The sequence below is a fragment of the Neophocaena asiaeorientalis genome, unplaced genomic scaffold (genome assembly GCF_003031525.2).
Source record: "Neophocaena asiaeorientalis asiaeorientalis breed wild unplaced genomic scaffold, Neophocaena_asiaeorientalis_V1.1 scaffold14, whole genome shotgun sequence".
NCBI lineage: Eukaryota > Metazoa > Chordata > Mammalia > Artiodactyla > Phocoenidae > Neophocaena > Neophocaena asiaeorientalis.
The window spans coordinates 4,642,387-4,655,895 of NW_020175192.1; the positions used below are offsets into that span (position 1 = coordinate 4,642,387).

General features: G+C 35.1%; 1 protein-coding gene across 1 annotated transcript in view; it reads right to left on the reverse strand.

Moving 5' to 3' along the window:
- The window catches only part of ADAM9 (ADAM metallopeptidase domain 9), a 99,072-nt gene that overhangs the window by 60,176 nt on the left and 25,387 nt on the right, over nt 1–13,509 (reverse strand). Inside the window, exons 4-8 of the mRNA XM_024765140.1 lie at nt 12,609–12,687; nt 6,967–7,043; nt 5,764–5,959; nt 3,914–3,979; nt 1,899–1,970 (exon numbers count right to left, since the gene is read on the reverse strand). Coding sequence (XP_024620908.1) covers nt 1,899–1,970; nt 3,914–3,979; nt 5,764–5,959; nt 6,967–7,043; nt 12,609–12,687 — 490 coding nt within the window. The remainder of the gene's footprint in view (nt 1–1,898; nt 1,971–3,913; nt 3,980–5,763; nt 5,960–6,966; nt 7,044–12,608; nt 12,688–13,509) is intronic.

Sequence of the window (13,509 nt, forward strand, 5' to 3'; positions counted from 1 at the left end):
GAATCTAAAAACATACAACAAACTAGTGAATATAACAAATAAGAAACAGACTCACAGATATAGAGAACACACGAGTGGTTACCAGTGGGGAGAAGGAAGGGAGGGGGCAATACAGGGATAGGGGATTAAAAGGTACAAACTATTATATATAAAATAAGTTACAAGGATATACTGTACAATACAAGGAATAGTAGCCAATATTTTATAATAACTATAAATGGAGTGTAACCTTTAAAGATTGTGAATCAGCATACTGTACACCTGTAACACATACAATATTTACAACTATGCTTCAATAAAAATAATACAATAGAGAATATGAGAATATCTTTTAAGTAACACAACTACTTAAATTTAAAACAGGACTCCTCCGCTCCAAAAAAAATTCCCTTCAATATCATGAGACTCTAACTTCTCAAGGGTCTCAGTTTCCTCATCCATAAAACAAAAGTAAAGATTCAAAATCCTTTTTATCTTCCATTCCAAAATCTGACAAACTCTGGATATTTAAAGTTTTGGGTATTTTGATTCCAAAACTTTCCCTAAACTAATGCAAGCCTATTTATAGTCCATATTTAGCTCACTTAATGTAAATATTCATATATTTCACTACAGAAATATCAATGAGATTGATTACAAGGTGCTACCCCAGGACCCTGCTGGAGGTGTAATGTAATACATAGTGAACTATATGTTATAAATGTATGCGAAGTGAATTGTATTGCCTACCTAAACGCTTATCTAAAATTCTAATGACATGCACCCCAAAGGTTTCAGATAAAGGATTATGGAACTCATATCTATTTCACAGAGATACTGTGAGGAATAAGTGAGTTAATAAATGTAAGGCAATTGACTCAGTTTCTAGAATGTTATAAATATCCAATAGAATGTTATCATTATCATCACCATCATTATTATGCTTGGTATTCGTATTAGGGGAACAACTTAGAGATGAAATTATCTTATAAGAACATGTAGCTAATTCTCCAATATCTCCCACTGGATGAATAAACTCCAAAATCTCAAACCAAATCCCTCCTTCTCTCTCTCTCTCTCTCACATAGACACACACACACACACACTCACACACAGTGTCATAGTTTCAGAGGAGGCAGCCTTATTTAAAATATGATTCTCTCAGTAAAAATTCAAAGATCTTTTTATAAATACCAAAGTACTTTAGCCTATCTGCTATGAAATAAAAGTCATATTTTATGGCAAGATGAGAAAAATTTAAGCAAATACATTTTTCTCCGCCCTTTGGCCTCCTCTCTCCCCGCACTGTGCATTGTGTATCTGCATTAGGCATCGACCAAACCTCCCCCATCGGCAGAAATACCTGCTCAACCATAAAGAGCAGCATTCTCCTAGCATCAATAAGACAACTCCTTAAAAGATAACATTCCTTCTTGACCTGTTAGGGGCCACGATGATAATTAAGTCTGGATTGTGTAAACTGTCAATAATGCCTCATTGAATGTACAGCTCTCCGTCTCAAAAAACTTATATAACTGTACCTTGACTTCTAACAAGGGGAACAGTTCTCAGAGCTTTCTGAGATGCTCTTCCTGGGTTATAATCCTCAAATTTGGTTCAATAAAATTTTCCATTTCTTTCTTAGATCAGCCGATGAATTTTTCATTCACATTAAAGATAAAGTAGATGCTAATTCGAAATCTCTTGCTTGTCTCAGAGTCTCTCTCTCTACAATTATACTCTACTTTTAAACATAAAAAAGTTACAAAACAAATTAGAGAGCAGACCCCTGAAAGACTGAGTTACTTACTTAGGCTCTAGAATAATCAGAGCTCAAAATGAGACAATTTTAAAATTCCATTCGGAGACTGTGAGAGGAGAGGACAGAATAATCCCAGCTGATAGAAAATACAACTCACGCTATCCAAGTAGTTTGCTAAAAGAATCATCTCTTCTCGCACTGCAGTCTGGTTTCTTCCCATCATGTCATACTGAAAAGCAAAGAAGGGAAATCATTATCACCAAAGCAATTTAAGAATAAAATTTCTATAATCTCTTACAATGAAGATAAGAATCCAAATGTTTCCTCTGAACCAAAAACTGAGGCACTTAGACATTCTCCTGCATTTCAAACTAATAAGTCTAAAGGATACATTTTAGTGATAAATAGGAATAAAAGAAAAGCAGGTACGTGGGTGAAATGAATAATGAAAAAAGCACTGAAATCTTAATCTTCTCCAAAGCAGTACAACTTTAAAATGAGTTTCATACTTAACAGTCTTTAATTCATTTTAATGCAAAAATATTTTCAAGCTTTTCACAAAGGTAGAGTCTAAAACAATCAAAATACATAGATAAAGGAATGAAAGACAATCTGAAAGACTTCCTGATCCTTTCACCTCTTAGGCTAACGACATTACCAATAACCAATTTCTAAACTCTGGGCTAAATTAATTATCAGAGATTAACCAATGTTCACTAGTGAAAACATTTTATGTAGATAGAAATATAGAGATATATAAAAGTTTAACCATATTAAGCCAAACAGTTGATTATGACTGATTCACTTCTTTGAGATCTAGCTAAATCCAAATGTCTATTTAATATTATTTTAATATAACCAATTTAATAACTAATTAAAAGAACATTTAAAAAAGAATACGTGGTTTTGCTCTATGATAAGGGCATTAATACCAGAATATATCCGATTTTATTAATTAGACATTTTATCATGATTTTCCTAAACAAGAAAAAAAAATTTTTAATACATTTGACAAGGTTTGATTAAAATAGAACCATTTTTATTTTGAACCATTTTCTACCTATGTGGAGAGAGTAATAAAGAAAAACTTTTCAAATCTCTATTTTTGTCACTTGTCCACAACATTCTACAGGAACATTTTACACATTATCTGGGACAAAGTTCATGCTTGTTCATACTCCTTTATGCTTCTTCCTTCTACACTTGAGGATAAAGAACCTATAATGAACAAATCTGAATATATTTCTATCTCTTAAAAATATGGCTTGTTTTTTTTTCCAGTCTACATACAATAAGGGATTTTTTATTAAAAAAACATAAAAGTCCTCAAAACTGTCTCTGCAGGTTACAAGAAAGAACTTGTCAATTGTGTTGTTTCTGCAAACAGCTTATTCGAACAAAGTTGGAAGTACAAGTCAGACAAAACGTTTCAAATAATCTATAGGTTAAATTATATAGCAGCTTTATCTAAAATTGATAATGCTGTAAATGCTGAAATAGACACATAACTTTTTTTAGTTGAGTAAAGCACAATTCTTAAGTATGAATAAGGAAAATGCCCTGGTGTTATCCTGTACAATGAAATAAATAGTAAATGCTAAGCTGACCTAGTCTCCTCTGCTCCCTTCTAAAGCATGCCAGAACCTGGAAGTTTTCTAACTCTTAAATAGAATAGATGATAGATAGATACCTCTTAGAGATATCTTTCTCTTAGATAGATAGTTTTCTATCTCCTAAATATAGTTTTCTATCTCTTAAATAGGTTAGCTGAAATTCTAGAAAGAAAAGCAATTTTATTAGGCAACAAAGCAATTTCTGATTAACTGGGTTTATCACCACAGTCCTTTAAATGTCTCTGAAAAAGTCTCAAGAGCTTAACTAAGAGGCAGAACAGTTTCACTTAAGAAATTCAGCATATGCAAATCACCCAAAAGAACAGGGGGAAGAAAATCACCAGTAAAAAATAAAGGTAGAGGTAATCTCATTTGCTACATTCAGTTCTGGAGGTATTAGGAATATCATGTATGAATATTAAGAAAAAAAGTCATTTAGTTTTTAAATTACATTTAACAGAAATCAATACAAATACGTTATATTTAATATTTCCTTCATGGGATGCTCACTTCTCATCTGCTTTTCATGAAAAAGAAGAAAAACTGTCACCAATCCTACCCTTTCCTTGTCTACGACAATGAACAGCTCCACATAGCGGGTCTGTGGCAGGACAGCTCTTCTTCTCTGTCAAACACAAACATCATAAAGGCAAAAAGAAAAAAAAAAGGTATAAGGCTACACGTTTTTCATACATAATGATCTTACGCTAATCTCTAGTCACTTATTTCACGTCTGTTAAGAACTTCATAAAATGATTTTAACACATCCTAGATCAATAAAGCCAAAAAAACACGTTTTTCTAAAAAAGTGATATCTGCCATCTGTACTGATGTGAGAAAAATTGTATCTAGTTAAAGACAATATGAGTTATTCAAGTTTCCAAAGCAGAATAACTGATCTTCTAATATCTAAACTACACACACACACACACACACACACACACACACACGTTAATAGGAAACTCCATCACTTTGTTGGGAGCAGAAGAAAGAATATCTGCCAATAACCCAGAGCAGAAGGAAGGACAAGGTTGTTATTTTATTTTGTTATTGTTGTCCTTCATTTATTTTTTTTCCTTCCAGTTTCATTGAGATACAATTGACACTGACATACAAGGTTGCCACTTTAAAAAAAATTAGTTTTGTGATTTTACAGAAATTTAGATAAAGTATAGAATGAGCTAAAATTTAATGTTTTCCAATGATTAAAAAGAACAATACAAAAGTCAAAAGAATGAATGGCAGGAGAGGCAATGAAAATAAGCCATAAACTAATATGAGTTAATTAAAATACACCAGAAGAGGCACAAGCCTCTTCTAACACAGCAACATCATCTCATTATGTAGAAAGCTGGCTTCTCTGCAACTGAGGTTCCTCTGGTCCTAGAAACAGTTCAGGTTAAGAGACTCCTGTCAAGAGTAAGCCAAGGAATCCTAAAGAAGTCTCAAATCAGGGATACCACGAGTGACCCTGGAAAAAATCTGAGATCATTAAAGTCCTAACACTCAATCTCTCTCTTTCCCTCTCTCTCTCTTTCTCACTTTAGAGCTCCAGAATTACCACTCCAGTCTGTGTAAAGCATATTCACATCAAAAAGCCCACGGCTGGGGCTTCCCTGGTGGCGCAGTGCCCCGGTCTGGGAAGATCCCACATGCCGCGGAGCGGCTGCGCCCGTGAGCCATGGCCGCTGAGCCTGCGCGTCCGGAGCCTGTGCTCTGTAGCAGGAGAGGCCACAACAGTGAGAGGCCCGCGTACAAAAAAAAAAAAAAAAAAAAAAAGTCCACGGCTGGACTTCCCTAGTGGCACAGTGGTTAAGAATCTAACTACCAATGCAGGAGACACGGGTTCTAAGCCCCGGTCCGGGAAGATCCCACATGCCGCGGAGCAACTAAGCCCGTGCGCCACAACTACCAAGCCTGCGCTCTAGAGCTCGGGAGCCACAACTACTGAAGCCCACGCACCTAGAGCCCATGCTCCGCAACAAGAGAAGCCACCGCAATGAGAAGCCCGCGCACCGCAACGAAGAGTAGCCCCAGCTCGCCGCAACTAGAGAAAGCCTGCGCGCAGCAATGAAGACCCAACGCAGCCAAAAGTAAATAAATTAATTAATATTTTTTTAAAAACCCTCTCAAAGTCACTGTAAAGGGCTATTAGGTAGCAATGACAAAAAGAAATACAGTTACTGTTTAAGACTTAAGCCCTAGTTTCCGAAACACAGAAGCCTGATTGTACTCATCTTGCTGGCAGGAACTGCGTAGTGCTCGTCTTTTTATCCCCTTAGTACCCATCACAATGTCTGGCACACAGTTGGCAAAAACACAGTAATAACAGGTATTGGTTTAAGGCACAAACACATCATTTTTTTTAAACTTGAGTCTCAGCCATGAAGAAATACATTATGTCCTTACTCGAAGTAGCTGAGTGACGCTAGGAGGCTCTTCCTCTTCATCCTTTGTGGTTTCTTCCTCTGTATCCTTGTTGGAAACCCCACATTTCACAGGCTCTTTGTGGACATCATCCATTCGATAAAAGATGTGCTCAAAACGAGAGCTGTTTTGCAGGGGTTCAATCCCATAACTCACATTCTCTATATGCAGCAAGCCTCTTAAGTGTTGTATTACACATACACAATTTTTTAGAATGAAAAAAAACAATACACAGGAAAAGGAATTAAGAAACCTGAATAAAAGTCCTACTTCTTAACATATGTAAGAAGGGGTAGAATGGTATAGAGAAAAACAGAGAGGCTTTAGAGGCAGGCAGACCTAAACTTAAAGCACAAGATGACTACTCACTAGCATGATTGCCTGAAAGTTACCTAACCTCTCCGAGGGTTTGCTGTATAAGGAAAGGCAACTCAGAACAGTGGCTAAACGTGTGAAGTCTGGAGCCAGAGGACCAGAGTTTGAATCCCAAATGTTTCCTACTAGCCTTAGTTTACATTCTCCATAGAGTTGTTCTGAAAACTAAATTACTTAATACATGCAAAGTACTTAGAACGTTGCCTGGCACACAGTAACTGTTCTACAAGTATCATTACTTAAATGGAGATAGTCATAGCCATCTTATATAGTTGGTTTGAGAATTTAAAGTAATATTTCTTAGTTCAATCAATCATGCAAACAATCAACCAGCCCAGTGTCATGCTGCCTGGCCCTTAATAAATTTAATTTTAATATTATTATCACTTCACTTGATACATGATATGATTTCTCTGAACCTCAGCTTGCTCACCTAAATATGGAAATAATCAGCCCCTTTTCACAGTCATTATTGACCTTAGATGAAAGAATATAGGTGAAAATCTTATAAACCTAAAGGGTGACAGAAATTTAAAGTATGCGCTATTTTAAATAGCAAAGTTTATTTAGTGGACTCAAAAAAATGAAATTTTTTCTTTAGTTATTAAAACTCATCAACTGCAAGATTGTCCTAAATAAACATGCTGAAAATGACATCTGAAACACAGCTATAAAGACCTTCAGCAACATCAAAGTAAAATCTAAATTTAAGTCCCCTAAAATGACTTGATCTGGAGACCGAGATACGTAAAGGGGAAAGAAATAAAGGAATGAAAAAAAACTTAAAAATTGATAAAGAAAATTCCTTACCTGAGTCCAAAACAGTTGCTAAGAGCAATCGATGAATTATAAACGCCCTCCACGTATCCCCGATAATGACAATGATTCTAAATGATAAAAACTGTATTATCTTCAAATACTGTTACATTGCTGAAAATCGTCATAGAAACTGCAGAACTAACAAAATTACTTAAGGTCCATAAACTAAAAATTTTTATTATTGGCATCCCATAATTATCACATGGCATTCTTTTACTATCTTCAGACTGTCTACTAACCCCCTACAGCTACACAAATGTTTAGGCAGAATTCCAGAGGACACTAAGTACAAACAACTCTACTCCTATAACCTTTAAACCTAGAAGCAGAACAAGGAAGCATAACGTCATGTTTAACATTTTTAATCCCAGGCAAGAAGATGCCACAGCAGCCAACTGAAATCCAATACAGAAGAGGACCTTGTGACAGGCTAGTGACACCAAGGGGGAAAAAATTCAGTACACGGCAAAAACAGTGACTTTGATCCGATGATTTTCTTTTCTTCATATAAGCATACCGATTATACTATTATTATTATTATTAGTTATACATTTAACCATCTTTAAAAATTAAAGAGACTTTATCCTTAATCTTGAGCGAGAAATTGACCAGTGGAAATGCAAGCATATCACTTACTAATATCAGAATTTTTTAGTACACAATGAGATTTTTTCATCTTTACAACAACTGTAAAGCACTAAAAAAAAAAAAGCCAAGGGGAGTGGGAGGAGGAGGAGGAGGACCAGTCCTGCCAGACCTTATGACATATCATCGGGCCTTAATAATTAAAACAGTAGGGTCCTGGTGGTGCGTTAACTGAGAGACCAACTAGTGGAGCAGAATACGAAGTCTCAAAGTAGACTGAAATACATGTGGAAACTTATATGATAAAAGTGGCATCTCAAATCACTGAGGCAAAGATGCACTTTTTAACAAGTGGAGCTCAGCCAACCAGTTAGACATTCAAAGTAGATCCATACCTCACACCATACATAAGAATAAGCTCCAAATGGATCAAGAATCCAAACATTTAAAAAAGTGAACCCATGCAAGAACTAAAAGAAAACATGAGTGAATCCCTCTTTAAGCTGGTGTAGAGAAAGACTTTCTATCACTCAAAATCTAGAGTCAACAGAAGAAAAGACTGATAATTTTCACTGTATTAAAAAAAATTTTTTTTAACTTCTACATTAAAAGAAACACCAAAAAAAAAAGTCAAAAGACAACTCAGAGACTGGTGAGAAGTATCTGTAACTTTTATCATAGATAAAACTATACTATATTATATATAATACAAAGAACTCTGAAACATTAAAGGGGAAAGATTAAACCTAATAGAAGATGGAGCAAAAGAGTTGAACAGACAATTCACAAAAGAAGATATAAAAATGCCCTTATATAAATGAAAAGATTTTCAATTTCACTAATGATACAGTAAGAACCCATGAGTCTATACTGATATAAACAAGTAAGAAGGAAAAACTCTTCCTTACAGTAGAAACCACCAGTGAATACAGAAGCACTGATGAAATTAGGAAATCACCATTTTGACAACCATCATAACAACTGATTCAGGCAAATACTAAATACTAAAACTAGTGGGTAAAAATTTGAGAAGCATTGGGATAGTTACTAAGCTTCAAAGTATCTAACCAAAAAAGGCAAAACACAGTAACTTTACAGAGAAGAAACCCAGCAGACAACTCCTTAATCATCAATGTTAACACTGTCAGTGATAAACTAATTGCAGCACATGCTCATGATATGATACAGAGAACAGAACGGCTCAATGTCCCTTCAGGGTGGATTCCTGCCAAAAGTGCGTAACCTGAATCCAATCATGAGTAAACATCACACAAACCCAAATTGCAGGACGTTCTACAAAAAGTCGGCCTGTACTTCTCAAAAATGCCAATGTTGTGAAATACAAGGGAAGACTATGGATTTCTGGATTAAAGGAAACGGGAGACCGCTGAGCATAACAAGTGAAACTGGATTTCCTTTCACTATAAAGTACATTATTAGGATAATGGACCAAAACAAATATCAATAAGGTATGTAACTGAATAACAGTATTGCTTCAATGTTAACTTCTTAATTTTGAGAACTATACTATGGTGACATAAAAGAAATTCTTGTTTTTAGGAAATTTACGCTGAAGTATTTAAGAGTAAAGGGACACCAGGTGTACAACATACTCTTCAGGAAAGAAAAAAAAAGAGAGAGAAGGGATAAAGTATATGTGATAAATGCTAACATTTGGAGAATCTAGGTAAAGGTATGAATGTTTTCTATCATTCCTGCAACTTTTCCTATAAGTCTAAAACTGTGAACATTTTTTTAAAAATTATGCACGAATGTTTTCTATCATTCCTGCAACTTTTCCTATAAGTCTAAAACTGTGAACATTTTTTTAAAAATTAAACAATTATGCACTAAACAACACAGGTGAAATTTCAACATTTTACAACTTTTTCCAGTGTGAGGCTATTTACAACCACTGTTTTCTTTCTAGTGCTTTGTAGTTAAAGTCTAGCTTTGATACTGTCTTCTTCTCACTAGAGGAAAAGAGACACCTCTTCTATTACAGATGAGGTAGCACTTATGAGATAGTAAGACAGTAACTCACAGCGCTCAAAAATTAAATGCTTCTACTTCCACTATAATAGAAGCTCTCATTTGACATGACTGAAATCCAGCACTTGATCACTCAATCTACCAACTTGATGGTATTTCTTTAATAACTTGGTTTTATCAAATCTTTTCAAAGCCTTCAATTTAGTTTTTTAAAAAAAACAACAAATCCTATTTTGCAAGTTTACAAAACACCCAATTGAATCGCATGATTAGAATAAAGGTATAAATGGCATAAACAGTTTTGGAAACACAAAAACTGTAAGCAAAAAACTCAACTACTGGGAGTAGAGGTACTCAGAAGTATCCGAGAAGAGCCTACCAGCCACAAGGGCCAGCGAGCTTGGGACAGTCAACAAATTTTTCAGAGGAAAGAAGGAGCATTAATTAACTGAGGGAGTTAGTTGAGAGACTTTCTAATGCATTTGCAAGGTACCCCAAAGTTCAAAGACTAATACTAATTTGAACTTTTATTTCACATAGCAACTCATATCAAGTGGTTATTAAAACTGTGTTTCTTTGTGAAAAATGGCCTTGTGAAAGATGCTGATGATGAAAGCCACATAAGAGCTTTACAAACTAATTTAAATAACAGAATCACAAAGGAAAGCATTTACATTTTCTCAGTGTAACTTAACTGCATTTTATGAACAAAAGTATATTCCATGATGATATCTGACAATGTTGCCACACACACAAAAATCCCAGTACCAAAGTTTTAATTACTATCTCAAATCTATAGTCATACTTTTATCTATTTGAACAATATTCAATAACCAATAAGTGAAAGGCTCCATCTGTCTTAGTTTTTATTTTTCAAACACCCAGGAAAACATAATTAAATTGTAATTCTTTACGATAACAGTTGAATAAATTTCTATAAAACTGAAATCATTTTTAGCAGTTTTAAGCATATAAATTTTCAATAATAGTAAAAAATAATATTTATTGAGTTCACAGTTGTTGGACTGACTGTTCTAAGTATATCTTACAAGTATTAACTCATTTAAGCTTCCCAATAACTCCATGAAGTTATAATTATTATTCCCATTTTAAGGTGAGGATTCTAAGGCACAAACAGGTTAAAGAAACTTGACCAGCAAATAAATAATAGAGCCAGGAATCAAGTCCAAGCAGTGTGTGTTACCAAAATCCAGGCCAAGAAACCGCTCCAAGAGAAAAAATTCCTTTTTAAAATCACTGCTTTTGTTGAGTGGCATAAATTATGTGGTCTTTGGTCTCATGCTATAGTAATCTTCGGATGGATGACTGGATGGATGGATGAACAGCTGAATGGATTATCTGTGTTCTGGTTTATGCTATCACATACATTTAAACTCCTCTACTATTTTGCTATTAAACAATGCACAAACAATAAAACAAAACAAAACAAATAAAATAAAACAATGGACAAACACAACACTGAGATAAAGGAGTCAGAAAACTGGCCAGCAAAGGATGGATCTAAGTCAGCACTGCCTTTTTTTTAAGTACTAATAATTAATCTAAAATAAAGGTTTTCATAATTCAAAAAGAGTCATGTACACAATGTTCATTGCAGCTCTATTTACAATAGCCAGCACATGGAAGTAACCTAAATGTCCATTGACAGATGAATGGATAAAGAAGATGTAGCACATATATACAATGGAATATTACTCAGCCAGAAAAAGAAACGAAATTGAGTTATTTGTAGTGAGGTGGATGGACCTAGAGTCTGTCATACAGAGTGAAGTAAGTCAGAAACAGAAAAACAAATACCGTATGCTAACACATATATATGGAGTCTAAAAAAAAATGGTTCTGATGAACCTAGGGACAGGACAGGAATAAAGTCACAGACATAGAGAATGGACTTGAGGACACAGGTAGGGGGAAAGGTAAGCTGGGACAAAGTGAGAGAGTGGCATTGACATATATACACTACCAAATGTAAAAGAGCTAGCTAGTGGGAAGCAGCTGCATAGCACAGGGAGATCAGCTCGGTGCTTTGTGACCACCTAGAGGGGTGGGATAGGGAGGGTGGGAGGGAGACACAAGAAGGAGGGGATATGGGGACATTTGTATATGTATAGCTGATTCACTTTGTTATACAGCAGAAACTAACACAACATTGTAAAGTAATTATACTCCAATAAAGATGTTAAAAATAAATAAATAAAATAAAATAAAGGTTTTGCCTTCTATTTATTTGAAGAGAGCTGCAAAAGTGCAAAACTAACATAAACAATTCCACCTAGCAAAACATAACAAAGCTCAGGGGAAAAATAATACATGTTTAATGGTAACAAAGATTTCTCATGAAAACTATAGCAAAAAATAAGAATATATATTACCTAACTGCCAAAAGGGACTTTAAGACGCTCTTCCCAACTAAAATTAGAAATATGTATGCTCTAATTAAATAACACATAAAGCAAAGTTGACATCTGCCAATTATTTCAAGTATTCCTGGCCAGTTCTGTCCTCAGGAAAACTCTGTTCTCTGATGCAAAAAGGACGACAATTCTTTTTTTTTTTTTTTAGGACCACAATTCTTAAGAAAATAATCGTTTTCAGCAAAAAATCAGAACATATAATAGGAAACAAGTGTTTGTTCTTTACTAAGTACTAATGGCAAGTCAAATGGTTTAATAAGAAAGTAAGATGTACTTTAAGAGGTATCCATTTTCAGCAAAAATGGATAAAATAAAAAATAAAAAAATAAATCAAACTTTTCCCCTTCATAATCTATAAGGATTATCATTCAATAGAAGATTATTTTCCTGCTCTTTTAAAAGTCACTTGACCATGGAGAACCAGGAGAGCCGTAAGGTAAATTCTGTTTAATTTATGTCAATGCACTCACACTCCCACCCCAGGACAATGCCATATATAATAATACCAAAAGAGGTCCTTGGGGAAGCACAAGGTAACAGTCCTGAGTACCTGAAGAGAACGCACTTTAAAATTATAATTGTTTTAAATTCTGCTATAGGGTCAGGAGGAAAATATATTACCTGTATATCAGGGTAGTCAGAGATCAGAGCCCCTTCCTTGTTGTAGGTATAAACTACAAAATCTTTGGGTAAAAGGTCCCTGCAAGAGGAATAAAACACACCATTTAAAATTATTTTATCTATTTGCAACTAAGGACACAACTTATAAGGCATTATCCCAGAAGAGGTGAGCAGAAATAAAAACTTTCACCTGATAAATTGTTATTCAAAGAAGGAGCTACCATAAAATTAAAAGCTCATGAAGGGACTTGCATCTGAAATCATGCGTTGTCCTCACGGTCACAAAATGCTGGTTGCATAAAACATACGTAACATCCTTAAAGTTTTCTGATACAACTCATAGGAAAAGTATAAATTAGGTTATATAGTACACCATATTTCTAGAAGAAAATAAATGATTTTACCCTCTTTTAAATGTCCTATATAAAGAAGCAGCGCTCCTTGACCTCCTAAGTAGGGGGGCAAAATCTGTGTCAGCTGTTAGAGGAAACAATCATTGCTGATTCCTGAAGCTTCCTTCCATGTTAAGGTAGACTGATAGTGGAAACCACACGTGCAAAATAGGGTTAGCTTTGTCAACGAAAAGATATCCAATGATGCTTGTTGAAGATGGTAAGGCAGACTTTATTATCGACATAAGTATAGGGACCACTGCAAAGGGATTTTACAGGGCGGTGGGGAGAAAGACCAGGCTCAACTCTAAGTACAGCATGGGGAAGTGGGAATTTATAACCAAGGAGCATGGTGAGGGTCAGTGGATGGAAAATTACTATGAGGAAACAACAGGGGTGAGGGACATTCTGGCTAAACTAACCTAACAGATTCTTGCTGAGGACAGGCCAGGGTGATCAGACATCACTGGGCGGGGAAGGGGAGTGGAAGATAAAGAACCTGATCAGAC